Here is a 16,369-nt window from a genome sequence, read left to right on the forward strand (position 1 = left end):
AAGCAGCTGCCACCGGATAGCCGCCAAGCCGCCCACAAACGACTTCAGAAAGCTATCAAAATCTCACAAAGGGGAAAGAAGCCTACCTTCAAGCGCTCTACTGAGCTAGCATCAAAGAATATTATCGTTGGCAGTAGTAGTGGTGGTGCGCAGCGAGCTAATCGATCAGCTGCACCACCATCACCACGCTCGCGTTCAGGCCGCCCCATCAAGCTGCCAATCAAATATCAGTAGATAGATCAAATAAACAATACTACGAGATTACTATACTAGAGTTTCTCGCGATAATAGCTTTTATGTAGAGCTCTACAGCTTCAAGTTTGTGATAGTACTGTTGGGGAGAAATCCGGCGTTGGCCCGTCCGCGGCGTTGGCCCGTCCGGCACCTCTAATAGAACTCTTAGATGTTGCCGCCGCGTTAGCGTATTGATAAGTATATTATGAAGAAAAAAGACTGTTGCAGCGATAGTGCGACGAATAGAGAGGGCGATCATACCTATATTCGATGTGGATAGCACGAAATGGGCTATAGGATATTAACAATGACTAGTACATACTAGAAAGAACTAAAAGATATCGGTAAGATAAGATAGTATGTAGTGAGACAAACGGGATCCATGACCACGTTTAGACGAAGAAGGCTAGGCTATGTACCTAATACCGCTTTTCTTTACTGTAATTTACTACGACTTACTAGAGTAGATGCTTCTACAGCTAAGTACTACTAGACGATATGAGTGCGGGCTTCTTAACCAACGACGTGTGCATTAGCCCTTATAGATGTTACAAGTAACAAGGATTCTCTCCTTAACGAAGGATAGGGAGGCTAAGGGCCTATGGACGTCCACGTCAAAAGGTAATGATTAGCACCCCGCGTTAATCACATAACTTAGCATCCCGCTAAGTTATAACCTCTGGGAGGCTAACGTTCTCCTAAATCTCCTACTAAGATAGGATGCTAGGGAGGATAGAACTAGAAGTAATAAGGATATAAGGACAGATAGATTTCATCATTTACTCTCGTTATAGTTAACTTAAATTATACTCTCTTACTAGTTTGTTTACTCAATAATATCGTTACTTATTATTCTACAGTAATATAGATTAGTATATATTTATCAAAACCCCCTAGTTAACTCTTTCCCACTACGAATCGCTAGATAACTACATTATGGAACATTAGCGTAATACTCGCCAGCCTTATTACGGACCAGGCAGAGAACTATAGATCCGAACCCCGTGTAACAATCAACACTATATTTAAACTTACTCTCTGCATGATATATAAGACAACACACAAGACTTGTTATGTACTCAACTGCTGACAGTACCATATGGAATTGCAGCGTTTATGCGTGCCTTACACAGGCTTAAAGGGACTAGTATTATGCTGTTGTCTATCAATAAGAGGGTGCGCGATGGTGTGGAGTTTATGCGTGATGATCGGGGTTGTTAGATAGAGATGATATACTTGGTCTTCCATGGGCGTTTTGACACGTTCACACGGGGGATCGTCTATGCACGTACAATTTTTCTATACTTTCATGCTGCCGTACAGATCACCATGATGACCTCCTTACCCGCACCTAGATATCACTCAAACAACGCGTCCCTTGACCTGTTTGATGTTCTTGACGTTAATGTCGCGCCAGAACGCAGCCGCAATGAGAGCGCATGACAACATGCAAATGCTGGTAATGAGCATAAGTCGCTGCGAGTCTGCATAAGACTGCGCGATACCAGTCCTCTCCGGCGATCCCCACTCATGCGATAGCTGGTTTGGCAACGAAGCGTAAATGTCCGCAACATTAACACTAGCCGGAACATTCTTGACGAGATTGTTGTAAAACGTTCCAGTCCAGATAGCAGCCGAGACGGTGCTTCCAATTGCACTACCGATAGAGCAGAAGAGGTTGAGAACGGCGATGATGACAGCCATATGCTGATGATCCGAAGGCGCCATCATGGCCAGCTCGCCAGCGATAACGATGGTGCCTCCAGCTACTGCCGTAAAGATCTGCGTCATGACGATGTACCCCACCGATGTTCCAGGCTGACGGAAATGAATCATTAGTCCCAGCGCCAGCATATCAATGGGCAGCGCAAAGAACACGGCGATCCACTTGAACCTTCCTGTGATCCTAATCGCCGGTCCCACAGCAGCCAAGCACCAGAAGCAGGATACAACGCGGTAGATACTCTGGACATAACTGGCTGTAGTGACGTTGAGGTTCCAAACCACCTGCAACATGGACCCAAAGTATGATCCCCAAACCGCGCTGTTAAAGTAAACAAAGATGAACATGACGCCAGCGAGGAAGACGGTTCGGTCCAAGAGTAGTTTATACGGGATGAACGTGACTGGTGCGAAGAACCGTTCCCAGATAGGAAAGGCGATGAGTAGAATGAAGCCAGCGACTATCATACCGATAATCATGGGACTCTTCCACTTCTCAGCTTGGTAGCTGTATAAACTGAACGGTAGCAAGAATAGCGCCATACCTGCTACCAAGATCAGTATACCGACGGCATCGATGTCGACGCAGAACTTCTTGACGGCTGCGGCGCTCCAGTCGATGCGGCGTGGCTCGAGTAAGCCTTGTTTCTGCGCCTTGCGATCATTGAAGAGGACCAAGACGGCGAGAGGAACGACGACGACAGGGATGATGATGGTGAAGATACCAAAGGCCCAGCGCCAGCCGGGGCCAGCGAGAACGGATTGAGCAACGGGGCCGCCGATCCAGGTTGTGATTATGTAGGGGGAGGTTGCAAAGGAGAGCATGAGGGCGCGATTCTTGAGCGTCGAGGTATCGGCGATGAAGACAGTAAGGATGTAGGAAACTGCTTGTGATCTAGAAACCAATCGTGTTAGCGTTCACGTCTTTCTGTCTTGATCGATGATCGATAAAGAGTACATACCCTGTAGATGAGAAGACTTGCGCCGCAGCATACGTCTCTACATTCTGACATGAAGCCATCATGATGTATCCCACTATCCACACACACAGCGAGAGCAAGAGACCCTGGGGTCGACCCCACATGTCCAGTAGCTTAGCTAAGGGAATCTTGGATAGTCCACCGATGATGGATGACATGATTCCAGTGGCGGCTGTAAGAGAGTGTAGACGGAAGGCACTGGTAACATAGGGATTCATAGCGCGGACGACGACTTCTTGGAGGGCGGTGACGAAGTAGATCCACCAGATGCTGCATGGGTGTTAATGGATATGTTACATGAGGAAGAGAGTGGAAGGGGGCCAGAAAGTGGAAGAGAGTACAACACACATCACATAGGCGCCGATGAGATTGTATTTTGTCCATACTAGTGCTGCAGCTTCAACGGCTTTAACACCAGCTTGCGCGTTGCTGGAGAGGCTTTCTTCGTCGGTGGCTCTGTTGCAGTGATTGTCCATCTGAACGCCTTTTTCTGCATCGCTAGTTTGATGAGAAGACTCAACAGGCTCGATTGAGTCGGTGGCTCTGTCTTTGGAACGATTGAGGAAATGCATGGTGGAAGAGAGCGGAGTGACCACGATTCAATCAAAGAACGGGGCGAAAAAGATCAGCGATGAAGGCTACCACATTCAAGCATTGAACATCTAGCTTACTCTTATACCCCTCTCAGGCTTCTATTCTCCTAAGTCACGCGTCCAACACTGGTATAAGACCCAGGACCGCACTCCTTCAGACCACTATCGATCCACCATCGCCCCTCCAAAACCACCTCACTGGAAACACCTTCGATTCTTGCACCAGTAAAATAGCTACAACGACAGTCTCGAGAAATTGGCATTGCTTGGTACGAGACAATCAATACTTAGAGTAGCAATCAGGATGAGTAGGGTGGAGTGAAAGCGTTCGTGAAAGAGTTTAGCGAGGAAAATTTGATCTGATTAGATGCAAAGATAATCTTATTAGTGGCACCTCGGGGTTCATAATATCCGGGTGAAGCTCGGATCTCGGGTAGATAAGGAAGATGCGACGTGCTGTTTACACGTGAATGCGATGTTAGGATGAAACTACTTTAATGCATCCTTACCTCATCTTCAAATCTTTGTGACTCTATTCGATATTTTTAAGAAAACTGAAGGGTGTATACTGCAGCCAATGCAGCCGACTAGACATGAGGGATGTTGGTCCATTATAAGGACCGAGCGAAGTCGAGAGTGGATCGTGATCGTGATCAAGAGCATCCATAATGCTAGGTTTAAAAGCACTGCGCCTCTTTGTTATTACGGTTATAGCAATGCGCTCCCATGGTTGCAGCGTCTTAATGATGTTTCGGCCAGCTAAAGGTCTACGGTACACAGTGAGATGCCTCAGCGGGCTATGCGTAAGATGACAGATCACCCTGTATCCATCTAATGTGAGAACGTGCCGACCCTCGGCGAGCGGCAGATGGGAATGGATGCGTGAGCAGGTGGGATGGATGCTCCAGTGTGGGGTGTTCTGTTCACTTGCTAGTCGTGCATAAGAATTGCTTCTGCACGAGTGCCGACATGCCGCTATTACGACCCAACTTGAGGAACACCTACGTAGGGGTTAACGTACCGAGGTGGACGGCGTGATGAGCCACCTTGAGCACCAAAGCAGCCACACAACTTAAGGCTATAGAGCCTTACACAATAGCTAATAGTTATACCTAACTACTTATTACATATATAAAGGTAGGTTAACGTTTGGGATAGGCGAGTGTCAGGGACGGGCGAGTGTCTGGACGTGCCAAGGCTCCACCAAAAACCACGACTATCACAGACTATTGCAACGCAACCACAATAGTAATTAGAAATTGTGGTAGGCTATTCTATTTAGGGTTACCGCATCTACTTGCTTATATGTGCGTATATTATACCCTGCCTTACTGCAGCTTCTACAGTGCCTTTCCCACGACTCGCCCACCTCAGCGCGCGCTCTCTTCTTTACCTTCTTCCCATTAGTGCGCGCTCTAAATTCCTTTAGAGTTAACAGTTAAAAACCTTCGTCGACCATAAGAGTCCGTTCTTTCTATACCTATTTTCTTTTGTGCTATTTACGTCGCATAGCGGCCTCATTTGCTGCCTTAAACTCAACTATCTCTCGTTGCGCCAACACCGGCGGCTTGATAGGGCCGACCATCAGAGTCGAGGAGAGTAAAGAGAAGGAGAATGGAGGTGGTGAAAGGAAGCAAACTTGGCGATGTGTACAAGATGGTAATGATGACAATAAGTAGTGGATCTTGGATGGGGGTGTCTATGGTTCTAGAGCGGATAATGTGAGCTTGGAGATCGACGGTTTTAGATGATATCTCCACATAACTCCAATAACAACTAAATGATATGACGTTGCAGTGAGACTTGCATCATAGAAGCTCGTTCTCGCAACGATAATGAATAGCCCGGTGCAGTTACTAGTATATAATAACATAAGGCTACAAGAGAATTGGTAAACCGCAAAACAATACGATCAAAGAACATATCGCACCCTCATATCACGACATCCCCTCCATCCTCCTCCTCAGCCATCACATCTACATCAACGTCAACTCAACTCCTTCAACCCTTTCTCAACCTTCTCCCAAGCCCCTGGGCTCATAGTCAACGTAAGCCAATACCCCCCACCATGATCCCTGCCCAAAATATGCACCAGCAACCTCGCCGTAGGATTCGGTCTCCTACTCGATGCATGGTGAAAAACGGGTGTGCCAGGTGGGTTATACCTCTTCCCGTCATTCCCGCTCTCCTCCCCGTTTCCATCACCACCACCCGCCCGTATCACCGCTGGAGAGAAGTCAATCACAGAGAAGAACTTTGCCTTGGTCCAATCCGTAAACGGCACCAACAACGCATCCGGGTCACTGTAGAGGAGGGTGGAAGGGTCGCCAGATATGCGTTGTTCACGCAGACTGGCTAGTACTTGGGCTTCTGTTGCTTGTTCCAACAACCTCTGCCTGTTATGAAGAGCAGTCTGACCTAAGGGGCCGGTAGACACGGCGGGGCCCAGAAAAGTGAAGCCGGGGATAAGCATATTCGATAGAAATACACCTTTCGCATCGATCAGGGATGGGAGGCGGAATCGGGCGTTCATTGCGTGTAGAGCGGTTAAGGGGCGCGGGGTTGGAAGGGAGGAGGCGATACAGTGGAGGGTGAATGCTGTAATGATGTCGCCATCGCTTATGAATGGTTTCTCCTTCTCTCTCATAGTGTCATCATTGTCGTTGTCATTGTCAGAAGAAGTAAAGAGGTCTGCCTCAGCCCTCACCCTCAACTTCCCCATAACGCTCTTAGGGAGATAGATCGTCTTTGTCACCGGCTTCGGCCCTGTCAACATATCCCACGCGAATCTCGCTCCAAACTTCACAAGACTCAGTCCTTTCAGCTGTTTGGACTTGAGCACGTATTCTTCCACCGCGCTGGTAGCGCCATCAGTCAACGCCGCCAATGTGTCTTCGCGTGCACCCAGCACGGGCGGTACTTCGGCCTCCCGACCGGCTAATAGCGTCGACCACGCTTGAAGAAAAGCAGCTTGGCCCATGACATCCATTAGAGTGTGCGGCCATGATAAGCCCACAAGCGTTGCATTGGTGAAGGAGGTTATGTGGACGGATATCTGGGGTACGTCCCCGGAGAGGAGATCTTCGATTGTTGCAGGTGCGGAGGGTGAAGCGGCTAGGTCGTTGAAGTCTGTGGGTCCGGGACTGATTTTAATGCTTCCGTCGGGTGATAGGGGCAGTTTCCTGGCTAGTTCGTGGTCCTGGATGGAAGTATTGATACTGTCGTGTGTGTAGGAGAAGGCGGGGCGGGATGATGTGAAGGCGCGGGGGACGTGGATTTCTAGTGTGCCATCGGCCTACACGTTGTGTTAGCACGCTAGTCGAGTCAATGAAGAAATGTGGGGTTTCGCTCTTACCTTGAGTCTCAAGCGGCCACCAAGTTTTCTCCAATCTCCCGTTTCCAAGAGTTTTGCGAGCGAGGATTGAAGTTTATCTGCGTCAAGGACATTGTTAAAGCAGAGTGTCCATGTGATTAAGATGCTGCGGAAAGTCTTCGTGTCATCTAGTACATGCCCTGGATAGATATCGTCGTCGGCATATGGATCTGGTGTATCATCTGCTAAAGAAGAAGATTGTTTCGTGAAGCGCTTCAAGAAATCCATTATTGTGATGCCAGAGTTGAAACACTTGGTAAGAAGAGAGCAAATACTAAGTATCACGATTTGTTGAACTACCTGCTTCAAACACCTAGCTGGAGAGTGTTCTTATCGCAGTGTTTAAATAGGGGCTTGCTAGCATCGTCGCTTTACCCGGTTTTCAGTATTAGGTAAAGATAGCCGGCTGACAGGGTTTAGTGATCGGCACAGATCGCCTCTTGAAACCAGGCGTTGACCTCGTCGCCTGCAACACGCTCTTCATCCTCGTCCTTGTCGTCCTTTTCGTCCGTTTCGTCCTTTTCGTCCTTGTCATCCTTGTCATCCTTGTCATCCTTTTCATCCTTGTCGTCCTTTTCGTCCTTTTCATCCTCATCCTTCGCAGAACTACTCTGTTCTCACGACACCAGTCTCTTCGCTACTTCATTTGTTTCGACCAAACTAACGAGCTTCCTCTTTTTTCCGTCGCTCTTGTCTGCAAACTCCTTGCAGACTTGTAACACCCTCTCACCCGAGCGATCATCTTCAGGATCTTCGATGAAAGTCTTCGGATTTCGTTTAAGCACGCTCATCTTTGATTGTCCGTGGCTGCAGCGGCGATGTTCCGAATGTTAGTGCGAATGGTCAGAACCCGACAGAGGGTAGCTGGAGACATCGTTGGCTAGGTATGTATCCTCGGCCATCTCGAACGGCGTACGTCCCGATGCATTTTCGCGGAAAAGAAGGTCGTGACGACATTCGAGCATGATGCGAAGGAGCGCGTCAGCATTGCGCCAAACAGTGGAATGCATGGGCGTATCGCCTTCGCCCTTGCTAAACTCGAGCATTAGCCTAAGGACTTCCTCATGATAAAGCACGATTGAGATGCCAATGGTGTGGGCGTAAAGCTAGCGCACAAGAGGCGTAGCTGCACCAGGCATGTACGTCGTGCGCACGGTGAACAAACTGGAGAGAAGGCGAGTATCGATGTGGCCAAGTAACTCACGAGCCTGTTCGACGCCCTTGTGCTGCCGGTTGATATTGTCGAAGATGGAGTGGACGATATTCGCTCCGGTGTTATCGCCTGTGGTCTGGTCAGCACTAGCTCCCAGAAGAATCTTAAGGCCTGTTCGGTTGTGTGTTTTAAAGGTTAAAAGTAGGGCAAAGGTTGGAGAACTATCGGACTAAAATCTTTATTTTCTATCTAGATAAAATAAGCAACAAGAGACGATTCTAACGCTACTCTTCTTTTTTTAGCCTTTAGCTAGCTAAAATCGCACTTGGGCTGGGGTACGGACGGGCCAGTATTTTGGCACTTCGCCTGGCGAAGCCCAGATATCAATATATATAGGCATATGTTTTGAACGTTAAACTAACTGTTTTATAAATCTTTCATCATATCTCCCACGCCGTAGTTATCTTATCAGAAGAATAGCTTAAATTCGAAGAGGCCATTGGGATGAGGCCACGATTGGTTGGATATGAAATTCACGAAGTTAAGGCAAATACCGGCAACATGTCTCCTCCTGTTTCCAGGCCTTAGTCCACAGACGTATTAGATGTTTATATCGACCCTTAGAATTAGTCCTTAATGTCAGATATCATGTGACCGTTTTATAGATGAGACCCAAATAGACGGAAGCGATATCAACGTCAGAGTTTACCTACCTAAAACAGCGGAAAAGGCATTAAATGTTAGCTTGTTGTAAGCAATCAATGTATGGCATTACACAAATATTATCAGTTGCTTTCTAGTTTCCGTAAGCTCAGAAACGACATGGTCTCGAGCCTACAATGCTGATTCCTGGGCTTAGATGGAGGAGGTTGGTGTACCGGTAGCGTTGACGGTGAGGATGGTATGGACGACAAGATTTGCATGGGAGGAAGTCACTCACCGATTACAACTATCGTGCGGTTTATGGTAGAACACTCTTCAATGCCCTTCATCTCGGTCGAATATCGCCTCGCTCCAGAACATCCGTGGCCTACAGGTCTTGAAGATTGTGTCCAAGTAGCAAAATGGGTAAGATCCATTACAACGAGCCGCAGCATGACCTTCCCATGAATGAAACTTACTTGTAGCAAAGCTAGCGATGTTTTCTCCGGCAAAAACGAGTCCAAAATCCCGAAACCTGGTTTGATTCTTTCCGGAACTTCGGCTGGAGGACAACTGGCTTTCGCAACAGCATCTAAACTACTCGATTCGAACGTACAACTATGTGGTATCGTCGCATCAGTACCCTTGACTGTCGATCCCAAAGTAGTACCACCCACGATCAAGGCCAAATACACTGCGATGGAGGAGAATCGTGACGCCCCAATACTTTCTCCAGAGATATTGGAGATCTTATTAGGTCAGTTCAGTTACTCAAGGGACATTGGAAGACTTTTCAAACAAGATTTACATCATGTGCTTACAAATAAGTAGCCGTGACCGGACATGATCGAACTGACACCTCTTTTAACGTTTTGCTATCTCCAAGCCTAGAAAGGTTTTCTCCAACATATATAGCCACATGCGTCACTGATGTTCTGCGAAACGATTGAATTTTGATGGCGCAGAAGCTCAAAGCGAATAGGCGTGTAAGTTTTTGGATATTCTCTCGGAATCATGATTCACAACTCTTTGGCGTCGCTGTTCGCCACGATAATTATCCTGGGTTACCTCATATTTTTTGGACGATTCTTGGCCTCCCCATACTTGATAAGTTTCACAAGAATCTGATTAGCGGTATTGATTTTGTTTCAACAAACTAGACAGGAAATGGTACCGTCCGGGAAGCTATTCAATTTAAATGAGTTGATATAAGATGAGGACAAAGAGCAGATGAAAAGGAACTCTACAAGTGGTGCTTTCATTCAATAACCCAACGTCCGGATCAAAATACACACGGCTTCTTATGTCCATTGCCATATAGTTCTCTGTTAGAGGCATCCTGTTCGACAAGGGTGGAGAATTAGAAACTTTTCATCTCGAATGAATTGGTACCAAACGCTAAAGAGACATCTGTACCGCGCGTCATGGTGTAAAAATCAAAGTCTTCTGAATATTGCAATATTGCACCAGGGAGGTAGCAGTCGGCATTTGAATGATTTTGGCCAGCAATCAACCCCTTATCAAGAACTCCATCAGTGAAAGGTTAATTGGAAAACTTACTCATCAGCTTGATTGTATCGTTCTTTTTTTAAGGATGGAACGTGTGTAGTGGTGAAACTAGGATGTAGTCCTCTTCACTGGATGGATTAAAGGAGCCTTCCAGCTCGGGAAAGCGGCTATAAATCCCCGAATCAATGTGATGATTGTCGCGATTCAAAATACCGCGCTGAAACATTGGGTCGATTTCCAAATCACTGTCATCGGGCTTGAAAGTGACTGGGTTGGAGACATCTTTGCCTTGAAAGTCTCACAGTCTAAAGGTTTACGTCGTAATAGCTACAAGCTTAGAGTAGTCGTATTCCTGATGATTCTGGGCCAGAAATGATCTAAGCTTTGGCCTTACCACCACAGTCAGCCCCAATATACCATTCATTAGGGTCACTCACCAATGTATAAAATCGAACCCTCCTGGGTGTTGCTCTTCAAGTTGCAAGTGAGTAGGCCAAAAGAAGTAAGGAGATATTCTCAACGTTTCTTCGATCAAGAATGTCAAAAACTGAAAACATAAGTGATATCTCCGCATCAAGTGAACTTGTTGGCTTACTTTGAAATATGCGTATAAGAGCCAAAATTGTGCAATGAACTCGGCGTCTGAAAAGAGATGTGCTTGATAATGTGATAATAGAATGAATGCACAGTATAGATAGATCATCTACATCGTGTTTCAACCGGCATTGAATGTAGGTAATTCTGTTTGTCAAGCTCTGGGTCCGACGTCGGCATATGCTGGTCACGATTGTTGAGACATCTTGCCAAGTCGTGAAAGAAGGATGGATTGGTGATGAACCGATTAATCTTTTCTGTGATCCTTAATACGATTCGTAGAGAAAAATTGTTGAGACATTATCTTACCAGTGGTCAACTTCCACGGCTCCTTTTCCAACCTCAAAATGATTAAGCATAAATTCATGGCCAAAGATGTAGCGACGAGAAACATCCAAGGTCATGAGTGATTCAAGAAGGCCATGGACAGAATATGTTTTGCGTTCAGAAGATTTTTGACCCTTCATGATCAAAGCAACCTGAAAATAAAACGAAGTCTGCGTGCCAGTCTTGAGGACGAGAGAAATATTCAAGCTTGACGCATGTTGTCTTTCTCGGCATATTGTTGGGAGTCGAGGCTTTCTTTGAGGCGAAAGGGCTGCTGGGCTGGGATCTTTGTCAACAGGATTTGATAAGGTTAGGTCAGAAGTGTCTATGTTAGCATCAATGTCCAGGCATTCTCGACTCCAAATCACGATTTTTTCCACAAGTGACTGGTATTGATTGCAGATATCCCGGAGGTAGCTGTTCTTCTCGACCAAACGATAAAGACGTGTGCCTTTCTCCTTCTCTAGCGCCTCCATGAAGAGTTTAGCCAGTTCGTCCTGCGCACGTATTGTATCTTGCCTCACTTTTTGCTGATGCATTTGATCAGCGAGCCTTTTCTTCTCAATACTGTCTTGTGCCTTCTTCTTCTGGGATGTAGTAGGACTCATGGCGAACGGGTTTTCTCAACGTGGACATGTACAAGGTAGGTTATCCACAGGGCATAAATTCTAATTCAGCGATTAAGTTATTTCAGCAAGTCAAGGATTGCAAATTAGTCTACCCCGCATGCTAAGTACCAATGCTTGTCTAGTGGCGGCCGGAATCAATATGTAAATCCGACTAAGTGTTATTGTGTCCGGGCACATCCGGAGGGCAGCAGCATGTAACTAATTGCTTATCAGCTGAACCCTGTATACAATGTGATTTACCCCACCTTGCCGCACCCTATTCTTCTCCACAAATCCCTTGTCATTAGGGGGTTTTGTGCGTGGTATCTGGCCAATTTAGCAGACGCCCATTCATGAATAGGTTTTACGACTACAGACTTCTCGCGCACGTTGTTCCACAGCACCGAGTGCGCACCACTTCTCGATTTTTAAGTTAAATTTCACCTGGCAAACGCCAGCGCAATGTCTTTCGCGACCTGGAAAGATAAAATGACAAGTAAGCAGCTGCCAAAGAAGCGTTTGAGCGACAAACTTTGTCAACGTCGTACGAGACAATAGCCTGAGCGAGCCATTGCTGAGAATGAAGAACGACTTAATATACTACTAGCCAGAGACAAAGCATCACTCATTAATCGACTGCTCGTGCAAAATGTAGAGCTTCGTAAACAGATCGCGAGGTATCGAAGCCAACTAGAAACCACTTTGATTTCAGGGAAAAAATGCTTGGAAATCGATGCGGATAGCTACATGGACCTGGACTTATCACGGCACTCGGATGAAAATCAGGATATAGTCAAAGCTTCTGAAGGGTCGAGTGGTCATGCGACTGAATCTGAAGTCGCTGGTCATGAAAAATTGGCCGTAATCACTTTGGGCACATCAGCATATGTGAAAATGGCCAGGATCATGGGGTTCTCCCAGCGCGATGATCAAGAAACAACGACAAACATGCTGCTTGAAGCAATTATGGAATGGAATATCGCGAATGAGCACGAAACATCTGGGCCAGAGCTCATACTCGATCACTTTGGCCTCAAGGCTGAGCCATTCAACTTGACATTAGGTATACTTGGTCCTCAACCTTTATGATGGGCCGAGATTCTAACCAAATGATGAGAGAAATTGAACCAGCAGGCATCCGCTACAGACTTCTTTCCAAATTTACTGGAAAGTCTTTTGTATGAACGAGAAGTCTTACCTAGAGAGGTCCCTGAAAGAGACATAGAGCCATTGTCTACCATCCAATTGTAGCGTCTAGCGATAGCGTACTGTGCGTATGAGACTGTCCCCGTCTGGCGCAAGCAGTTCAAATCACCACGAGAATATATCATCATATTCTGGGCTCAGTATCGGTACTTCTTGGTACGCTTGCGGCCTGATATCACACATGCCGCTTAGGCTATCGTATTTACCACTTCTCAGTTCCTCATTTTGCCGACCGCAGAGAATTACCGTTCTTGCCCGTCATGGCGACGGCCAACGCCATCGTTATTTCGGCGTGCACACCCAGGCTTCGTCGATCTCGTTGTATGGTACGACATCTGATCAGAGTCACATCGCCGAGGACAGTTGCTGATTCTTGACGACAGGCCACAGCTTCGAGAGGAATTGCCCAAAACCTGGCAACGATACGATTTGAAAGAGCCGACAATAAATCTGGCTCAAGGCTTCCGCATTCCAAGTATTAAGACCGATCCACGAACGATGCTCAGACTCAGGCCAAGCATGACCGATATATGCTTATACGAAGGAGTGGAGAGCGTTTTGCATGATCACACAAATCTCGAACTGGATAAAGACTGTTTACATAGCTACCCTGACCTTGTGGAAACTATGCAGCAAAACGGTAGGGTACATATGGCTTCGGCGACAGACTTGAATGAACCTGGTTGTTCACAGCAGTCTAATAACGAACAACGTATTCCCAGCCATGATGATGGCGGATCGACAGCAGACAATTACAATTGTAGAACAGAGACAATGATGGCCACTTCTCAACCATTACCGAATAACCCCTGCCATGAAATAATGAGTTTCCCATCTCCAGTCGAAGTGCACTCGGGATATGACCAGATATTCGAAGGAATTCCTTTCGCAGGGCAGCCGGTCCATGAAAATCTTTTGGCACAGATGGAGGGGCTTGGAGTCAATGTCCACTTCCGCAAGACTTCCATTTGTGGCTTACGTCAAGTTTGGTGGAGAATTACTCGCTGTGATTAAGTTCGCTGAATAAGCTTCATTGCTTTCTGTGTGCTGTATCTGACTCTCTTGCAAAGTCCTGAGATCTCTCATGTTGATTCTTCAAAAAAAGGTTTCATAAGATATTTTGGTATCATTCGACCCGAAACGAGCTACAGGAACTTGGCTGAACGTTAAGTTCTAGAGAAACTCATTTCTCATATCATCAAACAATACCGAGTCTGTGACATGGTCTCTTTTGACTGTCACACGAGATGCGATGTCGAATGGAATTGACACAAAGCAAAAACTTCTCAATTTTGTTGGATACTGAGGAGTATCCTACAAAGGTCGGACACTGTGTAGTGAATTTCATATCATTTGGTATGGAATATGCGTGGCTGCAAGATTTGCATAGGGACAGAGAGCTTCTTTCTTTAAAGTTGATAGAAACTTAGCTGAGCAAATGTGATCTACCAGATTCTGAGTTAATAATGGGTCACCTGTACAAAGTTCACGTCGAGAATTTTTTTATAAACATTGCTATTGAGCTGTTTTGTACCAGATTTTGGATAAAGTAGAGCGCCTAAAGCAAATCACAAGTTAATATATGTACTATAAGCCAGCGGCTAGCGAGAAATCATCTCAGGCCGTTCGACTAGTAGCACGATGTAGAAGATCTCAGCGCGCATGTCTCACTCTATCACCTGATCTATGAAAAGATAACCTGATTATCCTCAAACAACATTTTGCCACGATCACCTTCCGCTAAGTGAGCTTGCCATTTCTCATACGTCGATTCGTCCGTGAACACGAGTTCCTTGATAGCGTCGAATCCGGGGTACTTGGATTCTGAGTTCGATTTTACATACCGGCGCTTGTAGAGCAGGGGCGCATATCATTCATTTTGCATTGACTTCACTAGAGGTATATGTGAAGTCTCGTCATATGCTTTGAATTGTTCAAATGAAAGATGTAGGGCCTTGTAGACGATTGCAATTTTCGTAAACGTCATTGCGAGGGGCTGGGTTTTCCGCTTTCTCGCCGAGACATGACTTGCTAATTTTATAGCGTCGACGCTAGGAGCTCCATTAGGGAAAGTCTGAGAGGTGTCATATTTTATGACCATCATATGAGACGCCAAGGAAATTACGTACGAGCAGTATCCGTTAGGTCGAATAGTTCACCATTATCTGAAACTGTTATTACGATTTTGCGATATCTTCCTACTTCTGAAGTTTATTATCTACTAGAAGAGCTACCAGAAAGGTGACGATTTTGAAGCGGGGAGATGGTAGGACCTCCCTGCAGGCGTCAGTCTGGAAATAGCTCTCACTGCACGCCAAGATACCATCGCGAAACCTTGCTTAGAGGCGTTCTGCGCTTTGCCTTTTGGGTCCAATCTGGCCCGAAATATCGCGATGGATAAAGCAAGTCATGATACGGCATGCAGTGCAAGAAAGCCGAAATGATGGTCTCCACATATGTGAATGCTAGTAGATTCTGCTTAAGAATATCTCCATAGGTCTACAACTCTTCTCGCATATGATCCAATTGATTTGGCAGGAGCTTCACAGCAGAGCTTTCTGTCGAAGTCTTGCGTTGCAGTCATGTGCTTGATCGGAAGAATAACGCAACTTTTTTTTTCCAACAGTTACTATGTCCTCTTTTCCAACACTAGAGCATAAGGTTTGTTATACCCGGATGCGCCTACATGTAGGGGGAGTTCTGGCCCAGATGCCGACCTTGTAACGTGTAGGCCGACGCCGTGAAAGATCAATATCATTGTGATCTCACCTGCTCGCGACTTTCGGGATACCTACATTGATTCGCACTGTATTCATGATTTAACAAAATAGATCATGATGCGAAGCTAGAATCTCTATGCAGTAGTTAAGCGCTGAGGCGTCAAAGCTTTGATCGAGGTCAAGGAGGTCAAGGTAAAAGAGAGAAGCAGGTCCTGAATTTGTTTTCAAGAACTCCTCAGGGTTCTCGGAATGTTTAAATGATATCTGAATGAATCAATTAATATGATTATTTGGGATGCATGAGCAGTGGTGACTACTAGGATTGCTAGGCATCGAGGTAATTGTGGTTACGTGACTCGTTTTGTGGATAACGCTATACGTGGCATAGTCTTTGTTGTCATGCGATTCGTATTTGGTTCTGAAAAGCAACAATGCATGATGCAAATGTTTCTTAGTGCAGCTTTTGAATCGTACAACGATATGGTCGGCGCGTAGCGCGTCAGCTTGTTGTACCAAACTGAGACATCTTACTCTACTCGAAGTTATCCGCACGTTATTCGCCTATGACATGTGTGCTCTACCCATTCTATATCTTCAAAAATATCGCTCTAGAGCCTTGAAAGCTTCATACTTGATGTCATTTCCCTCTCGCGAATTAACAGGAAAACAAGTTTTTTGACGTATCGCTGTATCAGGTTTAGCTTCTTC

General features: G+C 46.1%; 5 protein-coding genes across 5 annotated transcripts; 1 reads left to right on the forward strand and 4 right to left on the reverse strand.

Moving 5' to 3' along the window:
• Positions 1 to 1,518: 1,518 nt before the first annotated feature.
• On the reverse strand, positions 1,519 to 3,412 carry COCSADRAFT_140465 (uncharacterized protein; the record flags this gene model as incomplete). The annotated part of the gene is made up of 3 exons (XM_007700796.1): positions 1,519 to 2,851; positions 2,919 to 3,206; positions 3,285 to 3,412. 3 exons carry the CDS (start codon positions 3,410 to 3,412, stop codon positions 1,597 to 1,599), a joined length of 1,671 nt encoding a protein of 556 aa, XP_007698986.1. The 3' UTR covers positions 1,519 to 1,596.
• A 2,104-nt stretch (positions 3,413 to 5,516) lies between these two features.
• COCSADRAFT_87564 (uncharacterized protein) lies at positions 5,517 to 7,130 on the reverse strand (the record flags this gene model as incomplete). Its single annotated transcript, XM_007700797.1, has 2 exons — positions 5,517 to 6,824; positions 6,975 to 7,130. The coding sequence occupies 2 exons, from the start codon at positions 7,128 to 7,130 to the stop codon at positions 5,517 to 5,519; spliced, it is 1,464 nt and encodes a 487-aa protein (XP_007698987.1).
• Positions 7,131 to 7,318: 188 nt separating this feature from the next.
• Positions 7,319 to 9,542, reverse strand: COCSADRAFT_189645 (uncharacterized protein; the record flags this gene model as incomplete). The annotated part of the gene is made up of 6 exons (XM_007700798.1): positions 7,319 to 7,513; positions 7,568 to 7,709; positions 7,758 to 8,008; positions 8,057 to 8,226; positions 8,996 to 9,446; positions 9,519 to 9,542. The coding sequence occupies 6 exons, from the start codon at positions 9,540 to 9,542 to the stop codon at positions 7,319 to 7,321; spliced, it is 1,233 nt and encodes a 410-aa protein (XP_007698988.1).
• Positions 9,543 to 11,462: 1,920 nt separating this feature from the next.
• On the reverse strand, positions 11,463 to 11,711 carry COCSADRAFT_43954 (uncharacterized protein; the record flags this gene model as incomplete). Its single annotated transcript, XM_007700255.1, has 1 exon — positions 11,463 to 11,711. A coding segment is annotated over one exon (249 nt), but the record flags the coding sequence as incomplete, so codon positions are not given.
• A 486-nt stretch (positions 11,712 to 12,197) lies between these two features.
• Positions 12,198 to 13,955, forward strand: COCSADRAFT_25563 (uncharacterized protein; the record flags this gene model as incomplete). Its single annotated transcript, XM_007700088.1, has 4 exons — positions 12,198 to 12,231; positions 12,343 to 12,798; positions 13,158 to 13,267; positions 13,332 to 13,955. The coding sequence occupies 4 exons, from the start codon at positions 12,198 to 12,200 to the stop codon at positions 13,953 to 13,955; spliced, it is 1,224 nt and encodes a 407-aa protein (XP_007698278.1).
• Between the last annotated feature and the right edge of the window lie 2,414 nt (positions 13,956 to 16,369).

The sequence above is a fragment of the Bipolaris sorokiniana genome, assembly GCF_000338995.1.
Source record: "Bipolaris sorokiniana ND90Pr unplaced genomic scaffold COCSAscaffold_5, whole genome shotgun sequence".
Taxonomy (NCBI): Eukaryota; Fungi; Ascomycota; class Dothideomycetes; order Pleosporales; family Pleosporaceae; genus Bipolaris; species Bipolaris sorokiniana.